This window comes from Argentina silus (assembly GCF_951799395.1).
Source record: "Argentina silus genome assembly, chromosome: 3".
Lineage (NCBI taxonomy): Eukaryota > Metazoa > Chordata > Actinopteri > Argentiniformes > Argentinidae > Argentina > Argentina silus.
In genome coordinates this window covers 1,506,101-1,523,670 of record NC_139657.1, presented here as the reverse complement: position 1 = coordinate 1,523,670, position 17,570 = coordinate 1,506,101, and the positions used below count along the sequence as shown (strand labels likewise).

The 17,570-nt window shown below is 44.1% G+C and overlaps 2 protein-coding genes across 2 annotated transcripts; both read left to right on the top strand.

The window, feature by feature from the left end:
• Window positions 1-560: 560 nt before the first annotated feature.
• On the top strand, window positions 561-10,582 carry LOC310801584 (1-phosphatidylinositol 4,5-bisphosphate phosphodiesterase gamma-2-like; the record flags this gene model as incomplete). Its single annotated transcript, XM_083665650.1, has 15 exons — window positions 561-596; window positions 1,175-1,201; window positions 1,803-1,871; window positions 2,146-2,264; window positions 2,761-2,846; window positions 3,689-3,806; window positions 4,131-4,299; window positions 4,512-4,607; window positions 6,301-6,397; window positions 6,541-6,744; window positions 7,109-7,242; window positions 7,487-7,598; window positions 9,692-9,859; window positions 9,989-10,053; window positions 10,493-10,582. The coding sequence occupies 15 exons, from the start codon at window positions 561-563 to the stop codon at window positions 10,580-10,582; spliced, it is 1,590 nt and encodes a 529-aa protein (XP_083521776.1).
• Window positions 10,583-12,296: 1,714 nt separating this feature from the next.
• Window positions 12,297-17,234, top strand: LOC310801912 (uncharacterized protein). Its single transcript, XM_083666101.1, has 3 exons — window positions 12,297-12,412; window positions 14,203-14,574; window positions 15,017-17,234. The coding sequence occupies exons 1-3, from the start codon at window positions 12,394-12,396 to the stop codon at window positions 16,405-16,407; spliced, it is 1,782 nt and encodes a 593-aa protein (XP_083522227.1). The 5' UTR covers window positions 12,297-12,393; the 3' UTR covers window positions 16,408-17,234.
• Window positions 17,235-17,570: the final 336 nt, after the last annotated feature.

The window sequence follows — 17,570 nt, the reverse complement described above, 5'->3', positions numbered from 1 at the left end:
ATGCTTTGATGATGTTTGTTTATATTGTCTTTCAAGGTTCCTCTGTGACATTTTTATAACTTGAGTCAATAAAGTATATAGAAAACTGCCTGTTGCTTCATTTGATGAGGTTAAATTCAGATTCAGGAAACTTTATTGTCCCGGTCTTGGGCAATTCGGTTTGCAGCTGGGAATCCAAACGTTATACTGGTTATAAAGTGCAGCATCAGTGATAAAAGGACAATGTTGACTCAGGTGGAATATGGTGTGGTAATGACTTCTATTGGGTGTGGTAATGACTTCTATTAGGTGTGGTAATGACTTCTATTAGGTGTGGTAATGACTTCTATTGGGTGTGGTAATGACTTCTATTAGGTGTGGTAATGACTTCTATTAGGTGTGGTAATGACTTCTATTAGGTGTGGTAATGACTTCTATTAGGTGTGGTAATGACTTCTATTGGGTGTGGTAATGACTTCTATTAGGTGTGGTAATGACTTCTATTGGGTGTGGTAATGACTTCTATTAGGTGTGGTAATGACTTCTATTGGGTGTGGTAATGACTTCTATTGGGTGTGGTAATGACTTCTATTAGGTGTGGTAATGACTTCTATTGGGTGTGGTAATGACAGTATACTTACTTATATGACTTACAGTATACTTACTTATATGACTTACAGTATGGGGCCTCCTTTCCTTTGCTGAGAGAAGGACAGAGAGAGAGAGAGAGAGAGAGAGAGAGAGAGAGAGAGAGAGAAGGAGAGGCCCTTTCTCGATCTTTAAAAAAAACATTTTTTTCACTTTTTCCACTCACTTCCTTCTCAAAAACCATTTGAGTAGAATATCTAAGGAGGAGGAACCTAAAACCTAAAAGAACCGGCAGAAAATACAGAAAATACAGAAAATACAGATAATATAGATAATACAGATAATACAGATAATACAGATAATACAGCCCCCCATGTGGCTGGCAACCTGACTGACTGGAGGCCACCAAATAAGGTATTTTGTATTTGAATGTATTTGAATGTACTGTGTTTGAATGTACTGTATTTGAATGTACTGTGTTTGAATGTACTGTGTTTGAATGTACTGTATTTCAATGTACTGTATTTCAATGTACTGTATTTAAGTGTACTGTATTTAAGTGTACTGTGTTTCCTGGTTTTCACCCTCCTCTCACATGGTGGCCTAGTTGGGGCTGGAGCACAGCCAGCAGACGGTAAGATCCATCTACCAATCACATTTCAACTTCAACAGGTTAACTCTTTGTCACAACATCTCTATGTCTCTGTCTCTTCCTCCCTCTCCCTCTCTCTCTGTCTCTGTCTCTGTCTCTTCCTCCCTCTCCCTCTCCCTCTCTCTCTGTCTCTGTCTCTGTCTCTTCCTCCCTCTCCCTCTCTCTATGTCTCTGTCTCTTCCTCCCTCTCCCTCTCTCTATGTCTCTGTCTCTTCCTCCCTCTCCCTCTCTCTATGTCTCTGTCTCTTCCTCCCTCTCCCTCTCTCTATGTCTCTTCCTCCCTCTCCCTCTCTCTATGTCTCTGTCTCTTCCTCCCTCTTCCTCCCTCTCTCTATGTCTGTCTCTGTTTCTTCCTCCCTCTCCTCCCCCCCCTCTCCTCATTCTCTCTCTCTCTCTTTTTTCTCTTTCTCTCTCTCACACTGATGAGTTTATGTGTGGGTATAAACACAGAATGTAAGGAGCCAGTCTTCCTCTTATTCTTCCTGCTGTTGTTCCAGTCACTCATGATCTCTCTCTCTCTCTCTCCCTCTCTCTCTCTAATCTCCCCCCCCATCCCACACGCCTCCATCTCTCCCTATCTCAGGAGTCGTGGGCCAGTGATCTGACCAAATTCACAGATGACACCATGAAGACTGACCTCACTGTCAGCGAGGTAACAATGTTGATGGTGGTCTAGTTTAGTTAGTGGTCTGGGTTAGTTTGTGGTGTGTGTGTGTGTGTGCTGAGTGTGTGTGTGTGTGTGTGTGTGCACACACACACACACCTCCACACACACACCTAGACCATAGTGATTGGTCTATCTGGAGACAATAGTATGTACACTACTGTATATGTATGACACGACTTACAGTAGGCTCTCTCTGCCCTCTCTCTCTATCTGTCTCTATCTCTCTCTCTATTTCTCCCCCCCCCCCCCCTTCTTTCAGTTCTTGAGTTTCCTCTTCTCTAAAGAGAACTCTATCTGGGATGAGAAGTACTCAGAGGTGTCCAGCCTGGATATGAACAACCCTCTGTCCCACTACTGGATCAACTCCTCACACAATACGTCAGTACCGCCACCTAACACAGACATGCAGTACTACACAATACATCAGTACCGCCACCTAACACAGACATGCAGTACTACACAATACATCAGTACCGCCACCTAACACAGACATACAGTACTACACAATACATCAGTACCGCCACCTAACACAGTACTACACAATACATGCCATTTAGAATGTAAAACATTTTTTAAACATGCTCCACCTATTTCAGGCCTCCAAATCAATGTTGAAACCGATTTGAAAAAATAAAACTTTGAATTAAAGCTGAGAATCTCTATTTTTACCGTTTTATCGTTTGAGTTCAAATCCAAACTGTTGGAGTAGAGCTAAAAGAAGACTGAATGCTTCCTCCTTCCAATACTTATGTCTGTAAAGTACATGTGATTACATGTGATTACATTTGATTGTGATTCTGAACACAGAAAATGTTGTTTGTGATTTGTCTGCATGATGCATTTCCTGTATTGACCCGTGATGCGCTTCCTGCAGGTACCTGACAGGAGACCAGTTTAAGAGTGAGTCGTCTACGGAGGCCTACGCCCGCTGCCTGCGTCTCGGCTGCCGCTGTGTTGAGTGTGAGTAGGCCATAGAGTTATAAACACTAGAGGAGTCTCTCCTCTAAATTAACTGTGATTATATGGGCAGCGCCATGTCGTCAACTTTCTTGATCTTCTGTGATTTGAGTGACCGTAAATCAAATATTTGTGACCCACTGCCACCTGCTTTGAATCAAATATTTGTGACCCACTGCCACCTGCAGTGTCTCAGGACAGTTATTTATTGGCACCACTAGATGGCGCCATTCACCTGAAAGTGTCTTACAATATATAGATAAACCTATTCAACTTGTTGCACTCTAGTTGACTAAAAGCTGAGAATCTCTACTTCAACCTCATAATAATTGTTAGATTTCAAATCCTGTTGTAGTATAGAGCTAAAAGATGACAAAGTGCTTCCTCTTTCCAATACTTATGGAGGGCACTAGAGGGCGCTGCATATAGATAAACCTATTGAAGAAGGTCATGCATGCTTTCCCAGCTGATAGCACTCTAGATGACTACATAGTACCCCTAACCTGAACCCTAACCCCTCATGATGATGTCACCAATGCAACAATTGGGAGAGATAGCAAGTGCCTTCTCTAGGACTATAACTCTATGGATTATAACTCTATGGATTACACTTATACCTCAAACCTCAAGACTCTTCCCAATACAACACCTCACACATTAACTTGAACACTGATGTTGTGCTGCGTGGATGACATTAAAATGTAATCCATACTGTGAGTTATTGGTTACAATAAAAAAATACTGTCAATAAACCTTTTTATTTATTGATCATGTTGTATTGATAATATTGATTATGTTGTATTGATAATATTGATTATGTTGTATTGATCATGTTGTGTTCTTAGTGGACTGCTGGGACGGTCCTGGGGAGCCAATCATATCCCACGGTAGGACCAGGACCACCAAGATCAAGTTTGAGGATGTCGTCAAAGTTATCAACGAGCATGCCTTTGTTACATCTGAGTGAGTCGCACGCACGCACGCACGCACGCACGCACGCACGCACGCACGCACGCACACACGCACACACACACACACCAGAAAATAAAATGGACAAACTAACAGACGAAGACAGACACATACACATAACAACACACATGTGCAAACACACATTCACACCCACACGCACATACACATTCGACACAACATTTAGCACAATTTTGTGGGAATTCCCAAACTGCGGACAATATTGGGAATATTTTTGGGGTCTATCAGATGCTCTTCATGAAGTATTTTTTTAAAGGTTTCGAATGTTGAGTAAATGTTGTGGTGTTGTTGTTCCTGTAGTTACCCTCTGGTGCTGTCCATCGAGGAGCACTGTGGCATCGAGCAGCAGCGTCAGATGGCTGCCATCTTTAGAAAAGTCTTCCAGGACAAGCTGCTGATGGAGCCTGTCGAGCTCAGGGAAGAGCAGCTGCCCTCCCCTACACAGCTCAGGGGCAAGATCATAATCAAGGTGTGTGTGTGTGTGTGTGTGTGTGTGTGTGTGTGTGTGTGTGTGTGTGTGTGTGTGTGTGTGTGTGTGTGTGTGTGTGTCTGTGTGCGTGTGCGTGTGTGTGTGTGTGTGTATATTTAGAGTGTATTTAGTCTCATGTTGTCCTTGTTTTCCATGTTAATCCATCAGTATAAATGCATGTGTGGTTGTCACTCTGTCTCTGTCCCCTGCAGCATAAGAAGTTCAGTGTGGAGGGGGGCTTCTCCCAGAAGGACGTCAGGAAGGGAGAGAAGCAGGGAGTTCTTCAGATCCGGGACCCAGTGGATCAGGTAGTGTGGATGGTGGCCATCCTGTCCCTCTAGAGGACTTCAAATCTCTGTCTGGAGCTACTGGGGGTGCATGTAGATCAATTGAGGCTGGTGGAGGTAGAAATCGAAGGACTGGCTCATGGTAATGCATGGAATGGAATAAGGAATGGCATCAAACACATGTTTTTCTGTTCCATGCATTATAATGAGCCTGTCCTCTGATTTCTACCTCCGCCAGCCTGCACTGATGTAAATAAACAAATGTATCTTTCATAGATATTAGAACGGGGGAGAGCATCACTCCATTTTGTCACTTTACTCATAACTAAGCCATGTTAGTGTTTGTCTGTAACGTTATGTGGATCATCACCTTGGTGGAAAGGCTTACGTGCTCCAGTGAACCTGAGAGCAAAGCCGCTGGGAGCTCCTGGTAGGGTCACCCATGGCGGTAAGGTCAAGGGGGAAGGTCAAGGTCCCAGGCAAAGCATGATCCAAGAAGACCTCAACGGCAGAGCAGGCGGAAGAGGATGGACCAAGAAGACCTCAACGGCTAGCAACCAGGACCATCTATGGACCTCGCTCAACCGGCCAAAGCACCTGTAGAACACAGGATGGTTCCATGCTTCTGAAGGACGCAGACAGTCAACGTCAATGCTAGAAAGAACATTTTGATTTATTACAACATTTGGGAACCAATTGTACCAGAAGACAAAATCAAAGTAATCCCACAGCATCCCGTGGAGGACTCTCTTGGGAACCCACCAACCGTGACGGAACTGCAACAAGCCATTAAACAACTCAAAGCTAACAAAGCCAGTGGACCTGATGGTATACCAGCGGTTTACCAAACCAGTGGCCACCAGTTGTCCCTGAAACTCCATCAGTTTATCCTCCTCTGGGATAAGGAAGCCACCCCTCAGGACCTATCTGAGAAATGCTACCATTATTACCACCATCAAGAAAGGTGACAAATCCATCTATGGAAACTACTACCCTACTGTCCATCACAGGGAAGATCCTGGCCCACATCCTCCTTAATAGGTTCCACCCCATAGCAAAACAAATCCTCCCTGAAACCCAGAGTGGCTTCATAATATAATGAATGCCATTTAGCTGACGTTTTTATCCAAGGCAACTTACATTGCAGTGAGTACATTTCAGTATATATGGTCCCAGCAGGAATCAAACCCATAACCTAAGCGTTGTTAGCGCCATGCTCTACCAACTGAGCCACAGAGAACCATCAAACTGCACCAGCAGCTCTTCATTAACTGGGACCTTTGGAAGCGTACAAAGATTGTTGTGTACAACACAGTTGTGCTCCTCACCCTCCTGTACTATAGTGAGGCCTGGACTCCTGTCGCCACATCAAGACACTTGAGGGGTTCCACCAGAGGTGCTTGAGGTAGATCCTTGGCACCAAAGGGGAGAATCAAAAAGTCAGAACAAAAGCAGAACAAAAGCCAGCGTACTCCAGGAGGCCGATTCCACCAGCATTGAGGCTGTTAATGCAGGGCCAAGTCCCCTGGATGCAGGGCTACTGTGTCTTACGGACTGCACAAGAGTCTCTGTTACGTATTACACTTGCAAGCAGAGACAGCATGTGGAGCCTCCTTTTTATGAGCCTAGTCAGTTTTTTCCAACACACTTGTCGCACCTGTCGAATAGAGAATACAGGTGTGCTTTTAAGTCACCCCCCCACCCACCCCCACAGATCAAGGCGCAGTCGGAGTTGAAAGAGAAGATTGCCAAGGAGATGTCAGACCTGGTGATCTACTGTCAGCCTCGCATAAAGGATAAGTACTGCTTTGGTACGACACACACACACACACTCACGCACGCACGCACGCACACACTTATAAATCAATCAATCACTATAAATAAATAGTTATGCTTTCATAATCATTACATATCATTACATAATCATAACATAACTTATCATTACATTTCCCAGACAACTACGGCTATGAAGAGATCCGCACCTTCATGGAGAGCCAGACTCCCGATAAGAACCAAACAACGGCCTTCCTGCATTACAACCGTAAGGCCCTGAGTCGTATCTACCCTAAAGGCCAGCGTGTGGACTCCTCCAACTACGACCCCATCCCAATGTGGGCCCGCGGCTGCCACATGGTGGCGCTCAACTTCCAGACTGCAGGTTAGTAGGCTGGTGTTATATGCAGTAAATAGAATAATAAGATTATTAAAAATAATAAGATTATTGTGGGAGGGAGAGAGGGTGGGAGAGACGAGGAGAGGAGAGGAGAGGAGAGGAGGGGAGAGGAGAGGAGAGGAGAGGAGAAAGCTGTGTTGTTCATATAAAGACAGATTATGATGTGTTTGTGTGTGAGCCATATACTGTAGATAGGTCCTCTGTGGACCATATGAAAAATGTATGCGCTCACTGCAATGTAAATCGCTTTTGATAAAAATAAAAAAAGTCGCTTTTGAAAAGCTAAATGGCATATATGGATAGACTGGGTCCACCTCTAGTGTTATAACTCTGTGGTTTGTGTCCTCAGATAAGTACACCCAGCTCAACAGCTCCCTCTTCAGTCTAAACGGGCGCACAGGTTACGTGCTGCAGCCAGAGATGATGCGTGCAGACAGCTACGAGCCGGAAAAGAAACATGTCAAGTTCAATATAGACGTCAGAGTAAGAACCCAAATGCCTACTCACCTACTACACTACATCTCACCTCAACTTACCTCTGCCCAACTCACCTCACCTCAACTCACCTCACCTCACCTCACCTCCTCAGCCCAACTCAGCCCAACTCCCTATCACTTCTATGACGACCCCCAGCTCAGATGATGATCTTTGATGCTGTTCTACTGTACGGTCTGATCAGCAGTGATGTTGACGTTACTCAGTAAGTGCACTCTGCTGCCCCCTGCAGGTGATTGCTGCCAGGCACCTTCCTAAACTGAGCTGCAGCATCTCGAGTCCTTTCGTGGAGATCAAGCTGTGTGGACATACGGAGGACAGCAAGTTCAAGACCGTCGTCTACCGTAAGGAGAGGGAGAGAGAAAGGGGGTGGAGGGATGGAGGGGAGGGATGGAGAGGGGACGGAAAGAGGGGGTGGAAGGAGAATGGATATACACTCACTGAACACTTTATTAGGAACACCTGTACACCTTGAGGTGGTGTAATGGTGTGGGGAATTTTTTCTTGGCACACTTTGGTCCCGTTAATACCAATCAATCATTGCTTGAATGCCACAGCCTATTTGAGTATTGTTGTTGACCATGTGCATCCCTTCATGGCCATAATTTACCCATCTTCTAATGGCTACTTCCAGCATGATAATGCACCATGTCACAAAGCAAAAGTCGTCTCAAACTGGTTTCATGAACATGACAATGAGTTCAGTGTTCTTCAGTGGCCTTCCCAGTCACCGGATCTGAATCCAATAGAACACCTTTTGGGATGTGGTAGAACGGGAGATTCACAGCTTGAAAGTGCACCTGAAAAATCAGCAGGAATTGTGTGATGCAATCATGTCATCATGGACCAGAATTTCAAAGGAATGTTTCCAACATCTTGTGGAATCAATGCCATGAAGAATTGAGGCTGTTTTGAGAGCAAAGGGAGGCCGTACCCAGTAATAGTATAGTGTTCCTAATAAAGGGAGGCCCTACCCAGTATTAGTATAGTGTTCCTAAAAAAGGGAGGCCCTACCCAGTAATAGTATAGTGTTCCTAATAAAGGGAGGCCCTACCCAGTATTAGTATAGTGTTCCTAAAAAAGGGAGGCCCTACCCAGTAATAGTATAGTGTTCCTAATAAAGGGAGGCCCTACCCAGTAATAGTATAGTGTTCCTAATAAAGGGAGGCCCTACCCAGTAATAGTATAGTGTTCCTAATAAAGGGAGGCCCTACCCAGTATTAGTATAGTGTTCCTAATAAAGGGAGGCCCTACCCAGTAATAGTATAGTGTTGTAATAAAGTGTTCGGTGAGGGTAAGTGCAATGCATTATGTGCATTGTCCCTGTCAAAATAAATGAATAAGATGAAGTATATCAAGGGACTGTGCCTGTATCTGAATAGTCTAGGGTGGCACCCTCTCCTCGTGTCTCTGCCCTCATGTCTGTTGATGTGCAAGGACAGGACATGTGAGAGTGGACATGCTACCTCGGAACATTTGGCTAGTACACCAAAAAGATAGCCGACACGGAATTGTAATCCATGATTGCCATGGTAATCATTGTTACTGCATGTGTAGAACACAGAGAGAAGCTTCCGGGGCGGCACCATAGCAACTAAACCAATGTCAGTTGAGTTTAGTTGGTTGTGAATAAAAGTAAAACTTCCAAATGGGACACCAAAAAATGGCCGCTGGTACACCCACCATGGAATGTTTCTACGACATCCATACTGTTGTCACCCTTCATGGTTTTAACCAAGTCTAACTGTGATTCAGACTTAGGATAGACGTCTAATTTCATCTGTTGCATAAAAGTGACTTACACTTGGCTAACCTAAGTCCTACTGTGGTGCTACTTACCTAGGAAGAGTATGACACTGAACAGAAAAACAAACATGGCCGCCGTGAATTAGTGTTAGCGATTGCACATTTTGTAATTATGCAACTGCAATAAAATAGAGCACTGGCAAATCAATTCATAAAAGTGTAAATATATGACACATTAAGTTAGCTAGCTATTATTTTCTAAACTAAATGAGCGCCTCACATTTAGATTTGGAAAGGCAAACTTGCTAGCTATATAGGGGAATTTTCATGGGTATATTTAATTTAGAATGTTATTTATTTCCTTTACATAACTACAATTCAATCTTTTATGACTAGTCAGCTGTTGCCAGAGTAACATAGGTCCTACATAAAATTTAGCCTGGGGATAGGGAATCTAACTTTTGGGGCTTAAAGTAAGTCAGTCTTAATGTTTATGCAACTGTTTATGGGTAACTACAATTAGACTAGTCTTGTAGCTAGGCCCATAGACCAGTCTTAATTAAGTTTATGCAACTGGCCCCAGATCAGTGTAGATTGGGAAGAGAAGACAGTGGGAGGAAGCCAGTTTAGACCATTGAGACGCACCTTGTGTGTGTATTTGTGTTGGTAAAGGCGTGTGTATTTCCCTCAGGTGATAATGGTCTGAACCCAGTCTGGAAGGCCCCGTCAGAGCCAGTCATATTCCCAGTGTACGAGCCTGAGCTCACCTTCCTACGCTTCGTAGTCAACGAGGAGGATATGTTCTCTGACCCCAACTTCCTGGCTCAGGCTACCTTCCCTGTCAAAGGCATCCGCTCAGGTAGGACACACACACACAGACACACAGACACGCACGCACGCACGCACGCACACACACACACACACACACACACACACACACACAGAGACACACACACTTTTTTCTGTGTTTTGACAGGCTACCGTTCAGTTCCTCTCAAGAACGGCTTTAGTGAGAACATTGAGTTGGCGTCTCTACTGGTCTACATTGATTTGGTGAGACACGCACACGCACACACACACACACACACACACACACACACACAACGCACAGATACATGCACACACACTCAGGCACGGACGGACGCACACACACACACACACACACACAGATACATGCACACACACTCAGGCACGGACGGACGCACACACACACACACACACACAGATACATGCACACACACTCAGGTACGCACACACACACACACACACACACACACACACACACACACACACACACACAGGGCAAGGAATGTGTGTGTGTGTAGCATAGTGAGCCTGTGTCTACCACTCAGAAAGCAGAGGAGGAACAGCTGATGAAGATCCTGCAAAACAGAAGTATGATGGTGGTGATGGTGGTGGTGAGGATGATGATGATGATGATCATCATCATATTCATATGTATTGGTCTTGACCATCCTCTGCTCTGTTTCAGGAGAAGGAGAAGGAAATCAACATTCCCCATAGGGCGGCTCACAACCCCACACTTACTGAGAAAGCATCAGCCAATTGGATCAACGCATGAAGAAACAGAAATTGGAATGACCCCTAGCAAGGTTCCTCTGTGACATTTGTATAACGTGAGTTAATAAAGTGTGTATATATATATATATATATACACTTTATATATATATTACACTTTATATATATAAAGTTTGGACACACTTTGCCAAGAGTGTGCAAAGCTGTCATCAAAGCAAAAGGTGGCTACTTTGAAGAATCTAAAATATAAAACATATTCTGGTTTGTTTAACACTTTTTTGTTTACTCCATAATTCCATATGTGTTCCTTCATAGTTTTGATGTCTTCAATATTAACCTACAATGTAGAAAATAATAAAAATAAAGAAAAACCATTGAAAGAGAAGGTGTGTCCAAAATGTTGTTAAGTGCCTTGCTCAAGGGCACAACAGCAGTGGTAGGCACCTGGATATGATTCCAGTAACCCTCCAGTCACCAGCTCACATCCTGCTCCCTCCTGGAGCAGGGATTGAACCAGCAACCTTCCGATTGCTGGCCAGCCTCTCTAACCTCCAGGCTACCTGCCACCCGGATTATAGTTCATCCTGGCCCATGGACTACTTTCAGGTTATGAAACCATCTATAATGTGTAAAAAGTGAGCTATCCTTTTAATTAGTGTGCAGAGGAATGTTGTGGGTGATTTCCTGTAGCGTTCTGCGTTTGCATGGGGGACTGTGAGTTTTGTGATTGTCTTGTGTGCATTCTGGTGGAGGTTTCTCACACCAACTGTGTATGATTAGATGAGGGATAATTTAATTCTAAGGATAAATGTACATTACAATACATCAATCAGTGATTTAACTCTTCAGTCCATATGGGACCTTATTTCAAATCACCTACTTCTAGTAACATTCCCTGGACTAAGAGAGAGGTCAATGCGGAGAGCTACACCAATGGCCTTTAGTCTGGGGCCTCTACAATGTCCCCCGTAAGTGCAGTAAAAAAAAAAACAGTAATTTAAAATCTACAGTCTCCAACTCAAGGTAAGGCTTTAGAGCTTCAGTCTTGGTTGGACTAGGGGGTTTGAACCCGGGTCTCAATGTCTACCATGAAGCCAAAAGACATCCTCAACGTCTGTGGGTGACACCTGAGTTGATGACTCACGCAGGGCTACCTCGAGAGGAAAGCATCTCCGCTACAATGGCACTAAGCATTGGCTGCAGAGATACAGAAACAGAACAGAGATGATTGGCTGTTGCGGCCGGTGCGGTGACACAGCCAGCGAGGGCACCTCTCCTGGTGAGAGATTCATTAGGCCCACTTCCTGCTGTCACACTTGGTCACTTCACAGGTTGACATAAATCAAATACAGTCCTCAAACTGTCGTCACGTCAGGATAGTTTCCTGTCCCCAAACTGTCCCTCCTCTCAGGAGATGATAGATGGATCCTCCCACATTGTTGGACATAGGGAGTAGAGGCTAGAGGTTGTTTCTGGACTACTACCTTCATTTGTTTCCCCAGACAGTTGAGCGCTACACTGAAACAGCTGTCTAATCTGATGTTAAATAGTGTTGATAAACAATGCATATAATACAATAATGTTTTATATTTTCCATACTATTGATACAGATATATCATCTTTAGATTTTTTTGTGTACTTTTGTAATCATTCTGCAACCTGTTTATTCTCTGTTAAATGTACACTATCCTTCAAAGAAAAAAACGCCCAGTGATGATGTCATCAAAATACGACGTGGTTTGTGTGATTGTCGTTCAATGTTCTCATCGGAGCATTTTCATTCTATATTATCAATGATTGATTAGATTCTCCTTATACAACCTATGCAGTTCGACACTCCCATTGATTGAATAAATGAAGCATCGCATTGCAGGTAAGGAGAACGAAGATATTAGCCAAAATAAATTTAACTGGGCAGAGGCAAATTCATAGTTGCAGATTGTCAAATTGCATCATAAGTCGTTCTCGTGTCGCCTATTCTATGACCGTCGCAGCGCGGCGCACGGCAGCCCTATTGAAGTAGATTATTTAAGGTCTATATGGAGGTGTTGCAATCGGGAATCGAATAACGTTTAGACCGCTCGTAGGACGACTTTGTACCGCAGGAGTGAATCCGCACGGCAGCCACAGCAGAACCCTGCACCGCTCGGGCTGATGAGACCCATATTCCCGTCATATATTTACATTACTGAACTATGCCCTACTAGTTTAAAGCAACTCTGCTCTTCACAGTGCATGTTTTAAATTAGTTTGTTGTGCTGTGTTAGAAGCAATGGAATCTGAAATAAGAATTTCAATTGTTTTACCCAGAAACATGGACAACAAAACGTTTGAACTCGAACCCGGTGAGTGAACTGATCGGGCTTGGTGCATGCACAAATGCGACTTTCCAAATGCTCGACTTCTTTACTGTCCGATGTTCCGTTTTTAAAAGTCTGGTCATCCATTTATCTAGTATTGATTCATGACTTCAAATTGTGATAATGGTAATTGGTTCAGTTTCGCTACTGCCTTCCTTACCTGCTCCGTTTAATTGTTGGACTAGTAGTGAATTCATACTACCAACATAATACTTATTAAAGGGAAGATTGCACGATATACTTCCAAAAATCTAACATGGTGGGTTGATGATATTCCATCTAAACTGTCTCTATGCAAATGTGTATATAAAATGTTTTAATCATACACTTATATTTTGAATGACATTTTTCAAAAACTCCTATAGGTACTCACGCCAGAAACGTTCAAATCCCGTAAATCTGAAGCCACGCCCCTTTACTGGGGTACGGAAATAAAGTTTCCCCATTGACCCCCACCTCACAACAAATAGCTTACTGTTGGCCACTTTCAACATTCGCTGTTGTTGTTATTTTTATGTTTCAATAAACTTTTTCATGGGTTTTGGGTGTCGTTATCAAAATTGTTAGCAGTCATCACCCACTGGAAACATCCCACTGGAAAACAACACTTCCGTACTCCAGTAGAGAGGTGTGGCCACTGTGGAACGTCACTCTGTGAGTCCCTCTACCAACAGTACATTGCGGCTTTGACGTCAAGAAGTGAACGGGTTGAACGGCAGCCAGCTGGCTGCTCTATAGCCACACGGCTACCTATCAGCAAATTCAAAATATCCACTCTGAAAATACATATTATGACCTCAAATATAGCATTGGATGACTCTCGTTCATATACAATTCACCCAGCTCAATGTAGCATTGATAGGTTTAGGCTATTTGCTACATACCCAGCCCGGGCATGCGGTCGGGGCGTCCAAGTGCAATGCATGTTTGCAATGAGTCTGTGTGTATATGATGGAGCAGCATTGAGTAAACGCTGCCTTCAGCTACTGTCCTGTATTGGGTCTGGTTGTCTACCCTCTGGCGGAATGGTGCATTCAAAAGCATTGGATTGGTGCAAGCATGAGACACCACAACATTGCTTAGACCAGTCTATTCCTTTTAAATCCATGAGGGGGAATGTAGAGTGCACCATTCAGCCAGAGGGGTAGAGAATCGGGCCGCAGCCCAGCCAATGTGAAAGACGCTTTACGATAACAATTCCTCGTAGTGCATATCCTATCTGTTGTTAGGTTTTTGGTAACCTGAATGTGTGTGAAATTAACTCTCCACTGTTTGTGCCTCTTCCTTTGTTTACCCTATACAGATCCACCTCACAGCCCAGCTACCATGTCTGAACTCAAGTCCACAGAGTCCCCGGGTTCTGGCTGTGGTTCTCCAGCCCAGACAAGCACACAGCGCGGTCCAGAGATGGTGGAAGTGAAGCTGGAGGACCGCAGTCACACACTGGAACACAATGTGGTCGTGAAAGAGGAGGAGGAAGAAGTGATGGTGAAAGAGGAGGAAGGATGGGACGAAGTGGAGGAAAAAGATGCAATAGTGAAAGAAGAGGAAGGAGGAGAGCAAGGGGAGGAGAAATATGCAATAATGAAAGAAGAGGAAGGAGGAGGGGATGTAGAGGAGAAAGATGTGATGGTGAAAGAAGAGGAAGTGGAGGAGAAAGATAGTGAGTTGGATGGTAAGTTCATGAATTTGGCTCCTATTAATTCATTAATTCATTTATTGTATTTATTGTACAACCCATAGTCAATGGTGTTAAAGTGATAATCATAAATAAAAAAGTGAACTATCGTCAGATGGTTCCTTCCATAGGTCAGGAGAAACTTTAATACATGGTTCAATGTTGCTCAATCACCGCAGATAACAAAAAAACAAAATAAGTCTGGCTAATGTTAGCTGAAGTTAGCCGTGGTTAAAAAAACATGGATTACAGTTTCTCCTGGCACATGGACTACTTTAGGCCTGTATGCCTCTTTGGTTTCTCCCAGTATGGGATTGATAAGTCTCTCTTGAACTCTGTGTCCAGCCATTGTATTCTGTAGACCCTATGTAGACCTATCGAAGCACTACTTGTTGCTCTCATGTTGTTTCTAATGCTGTATACGTTCCTATTCTTACAGGACAGAGCTGCAACCCAGGCTCAGGCAGCGAGCCCCAAAAAAATCACCACTGCATGGACTGCTTCAGTAGTTTCTACGAGCCAGAGCATTTGAGAAGTCACACCTGCAGGCCCCGTCCCTGTTTAGATTGCAGTGAGAGTTTCATTTGTCCAACTCACCTTAAATCACAGACTCATAGAGGAGAAAAGACTTACCCTTGCCCTCAATGTGGGAAAGGTTTTCTTACGACAAGCCACCTAAAGAGACATCAAAGAATACACACAGGAGAGAGGCCATACCACTGCTCCCAGTGTGGGAAGAGTTTCAATCAACTAGGAAACCTAAAGACACATCAGCGATTACACACAGGAGAAAGGCCATACCACTGCTCCCAGTGTGGGAAGAGTTTCAGTCAGCTAGGAGAACTAAGGACACATCAGAGAATACACACAGGGGAGAGGCCATACCACTGCTCCCAGTGTGGGAAGAGTTTCAATCAAGCAGAAGCCTTACAGACACATACAAAAATACACACAAGAGAGAGGCCACACCACTGCTCCCAGTGTGGGAAGAGTTTCATTAAACTAACAAACCTTAAGACTCATCAGATGACACACACAGGAGAGAGGCCATACCACTGCTCCCAGTGTGGGAAGAGTTTCAATAACTCTAGCACCCTAAAAAGGCATCAGATAATACACACAGGAGAGAAGCCGTACCACTGCTCCCATTGTGGGAAGAGTTTCAATAAACTTAGCAATCTACAGACACATACAAAAATACACACAAGAGAGAAGCCGTACCACTGCTCACAGTGCGGGAAGAGTTTCAATGACTCTAGCACCCTAGAGAAACATCAGAAAATACACACAGCAGAGAGGCCACACTGCTCCCAGTGTGGGAAGAGTTTCACTGACCCTAGCACCCTAAAGAGACATCAGAGAATACACACAGGAGAGAGGCCATACCCCTGCTCCAGGTGTGGGAAGAGTTTCCAATACTCTAACTCCCTAAAGATCCATGAGAGAATACATACAGGAGAGAAGCCATACCACTGCTCCCAGTGTGGGAAGAGTTTTACTGAGTCAGGACACCTAAAGGGACATCAGAGAATACACACAGGAGAGAGGCCACACAACTGCTCCCAGTGTGGCAAGAGTTTCAATAAACTAGGAAGCCTAAAGATCCATGAGAGAATACATACAGGAGAGAGGCCATACCACTGCACCCAGTGTGGGAAGACTTTCACTTCGTCAGGACACCTGAAGGAGCATCAGAGAATACACACAGGAGAGAGGCCATACACCTGCTCCCTGTGTGGGAAGAGTTTCACTACGTCCAGCAACCTGATGACACACCGGAGAAAATATCATGGTCCAGACATCGACAGTTCCACTTCCCCTTGTATATGAAAGAATACATAGGGGCAGATTCATCCGTTTATTCGTAGTACGTTGTGTCTTGTACAATGTCTGTCATCGCCCTATATGGTCACCTACTGTAACAGCAGAGACAGAGAGACGTTAGAACGAAGTAGTGTGTGGATGCGTGAATGGAAAGGTACATTCGTCCCTGTTCTCAAGAAGGTGCCGGGAGGGTCATCCAGAGACATAGCAAGCAGGCTTCTCCCCAGGATTTTTGAACAAGGTGACACTGGATTGCATTATCAACATTGACTTGTGTTTATTCAAAATACGGTAAAAATACAGCTAAAACGCTGAATTAACTGAGGAACGTAATAACCGTTTCACTTTAGCTTTAAACAACAATGTCATTGGCGATCAAAGATAGTTACTCTATCATTACTGAATATCAGTTTGCTCTGAAATGTCGACATCGTGGCGGAGCCAATTTGACAAGGTGGCACAACGCCCCTCTTACATTCTTTGGGGGAAGAATCCTGCGTAGGACACATGGATGCAATGGCGTTTGGATGGTTCTGTTGTGTTGGGCTTTTAACTCATGGGCTCCCTGCCATGTTGTATACTCGGATGTCGTGGTCGTTTTACTCCGGGCAGGGAGCTCTACGGAGCGGATCCATCCAATTACGCCAATGTTAAATGTACGACCATGTTCATGAAATGAATAAACTGACTGATATTAATCATCCTTTGACGTGCACAACCTGACTGTACAAGAAGAACGCCAAGCAGATGGCAAGACATATGTCTCAGCTTCTGCTATTATGGTGCTTTTTGATACATTTTGGGTTCTTTGATGTAATCCTTTACTGCGAACCCAAATAAAGTCGTCTGTGTAAAGTAAAGCAGTAAAAAAATAAAGTAGTAATCGCAGTTGTCTCTGGTTATGATATTTTTAAGACCACTTATCTCGTTACGCGTTATTCTCAGCATAACAAGTTCACGAGACATGAAAAATACACAATCAAAAGGAATGGAATGCAATGATTGTTTTATTGAGTGAAGACGGTTACTGGGTCTTCTTGGATGAGCCTTGTTTGCGTGGACAGAAGCACAGGCCAAGTCTGTTAGCAGCTGTGAGCGTCCTCTTGAGGAGGGAACGCTTCTTCTTAGAAGCTCCACTCTCCTCATCAATGGGAGTCATCAATGCTGTG

What these genes read in the sequence shown, in the direction of transcription:
- LOC310801912 (XM_083666101.1), top strand. An exon ending in GAAAGATAGTGAGTTGGATG is followed by an intron (nt 14,575 to 15,016) that starts GTAAGTTCATGA and finishes CTATTCTTACAG; the next exon opens with GACAGAGCTGCAACCCAGGC.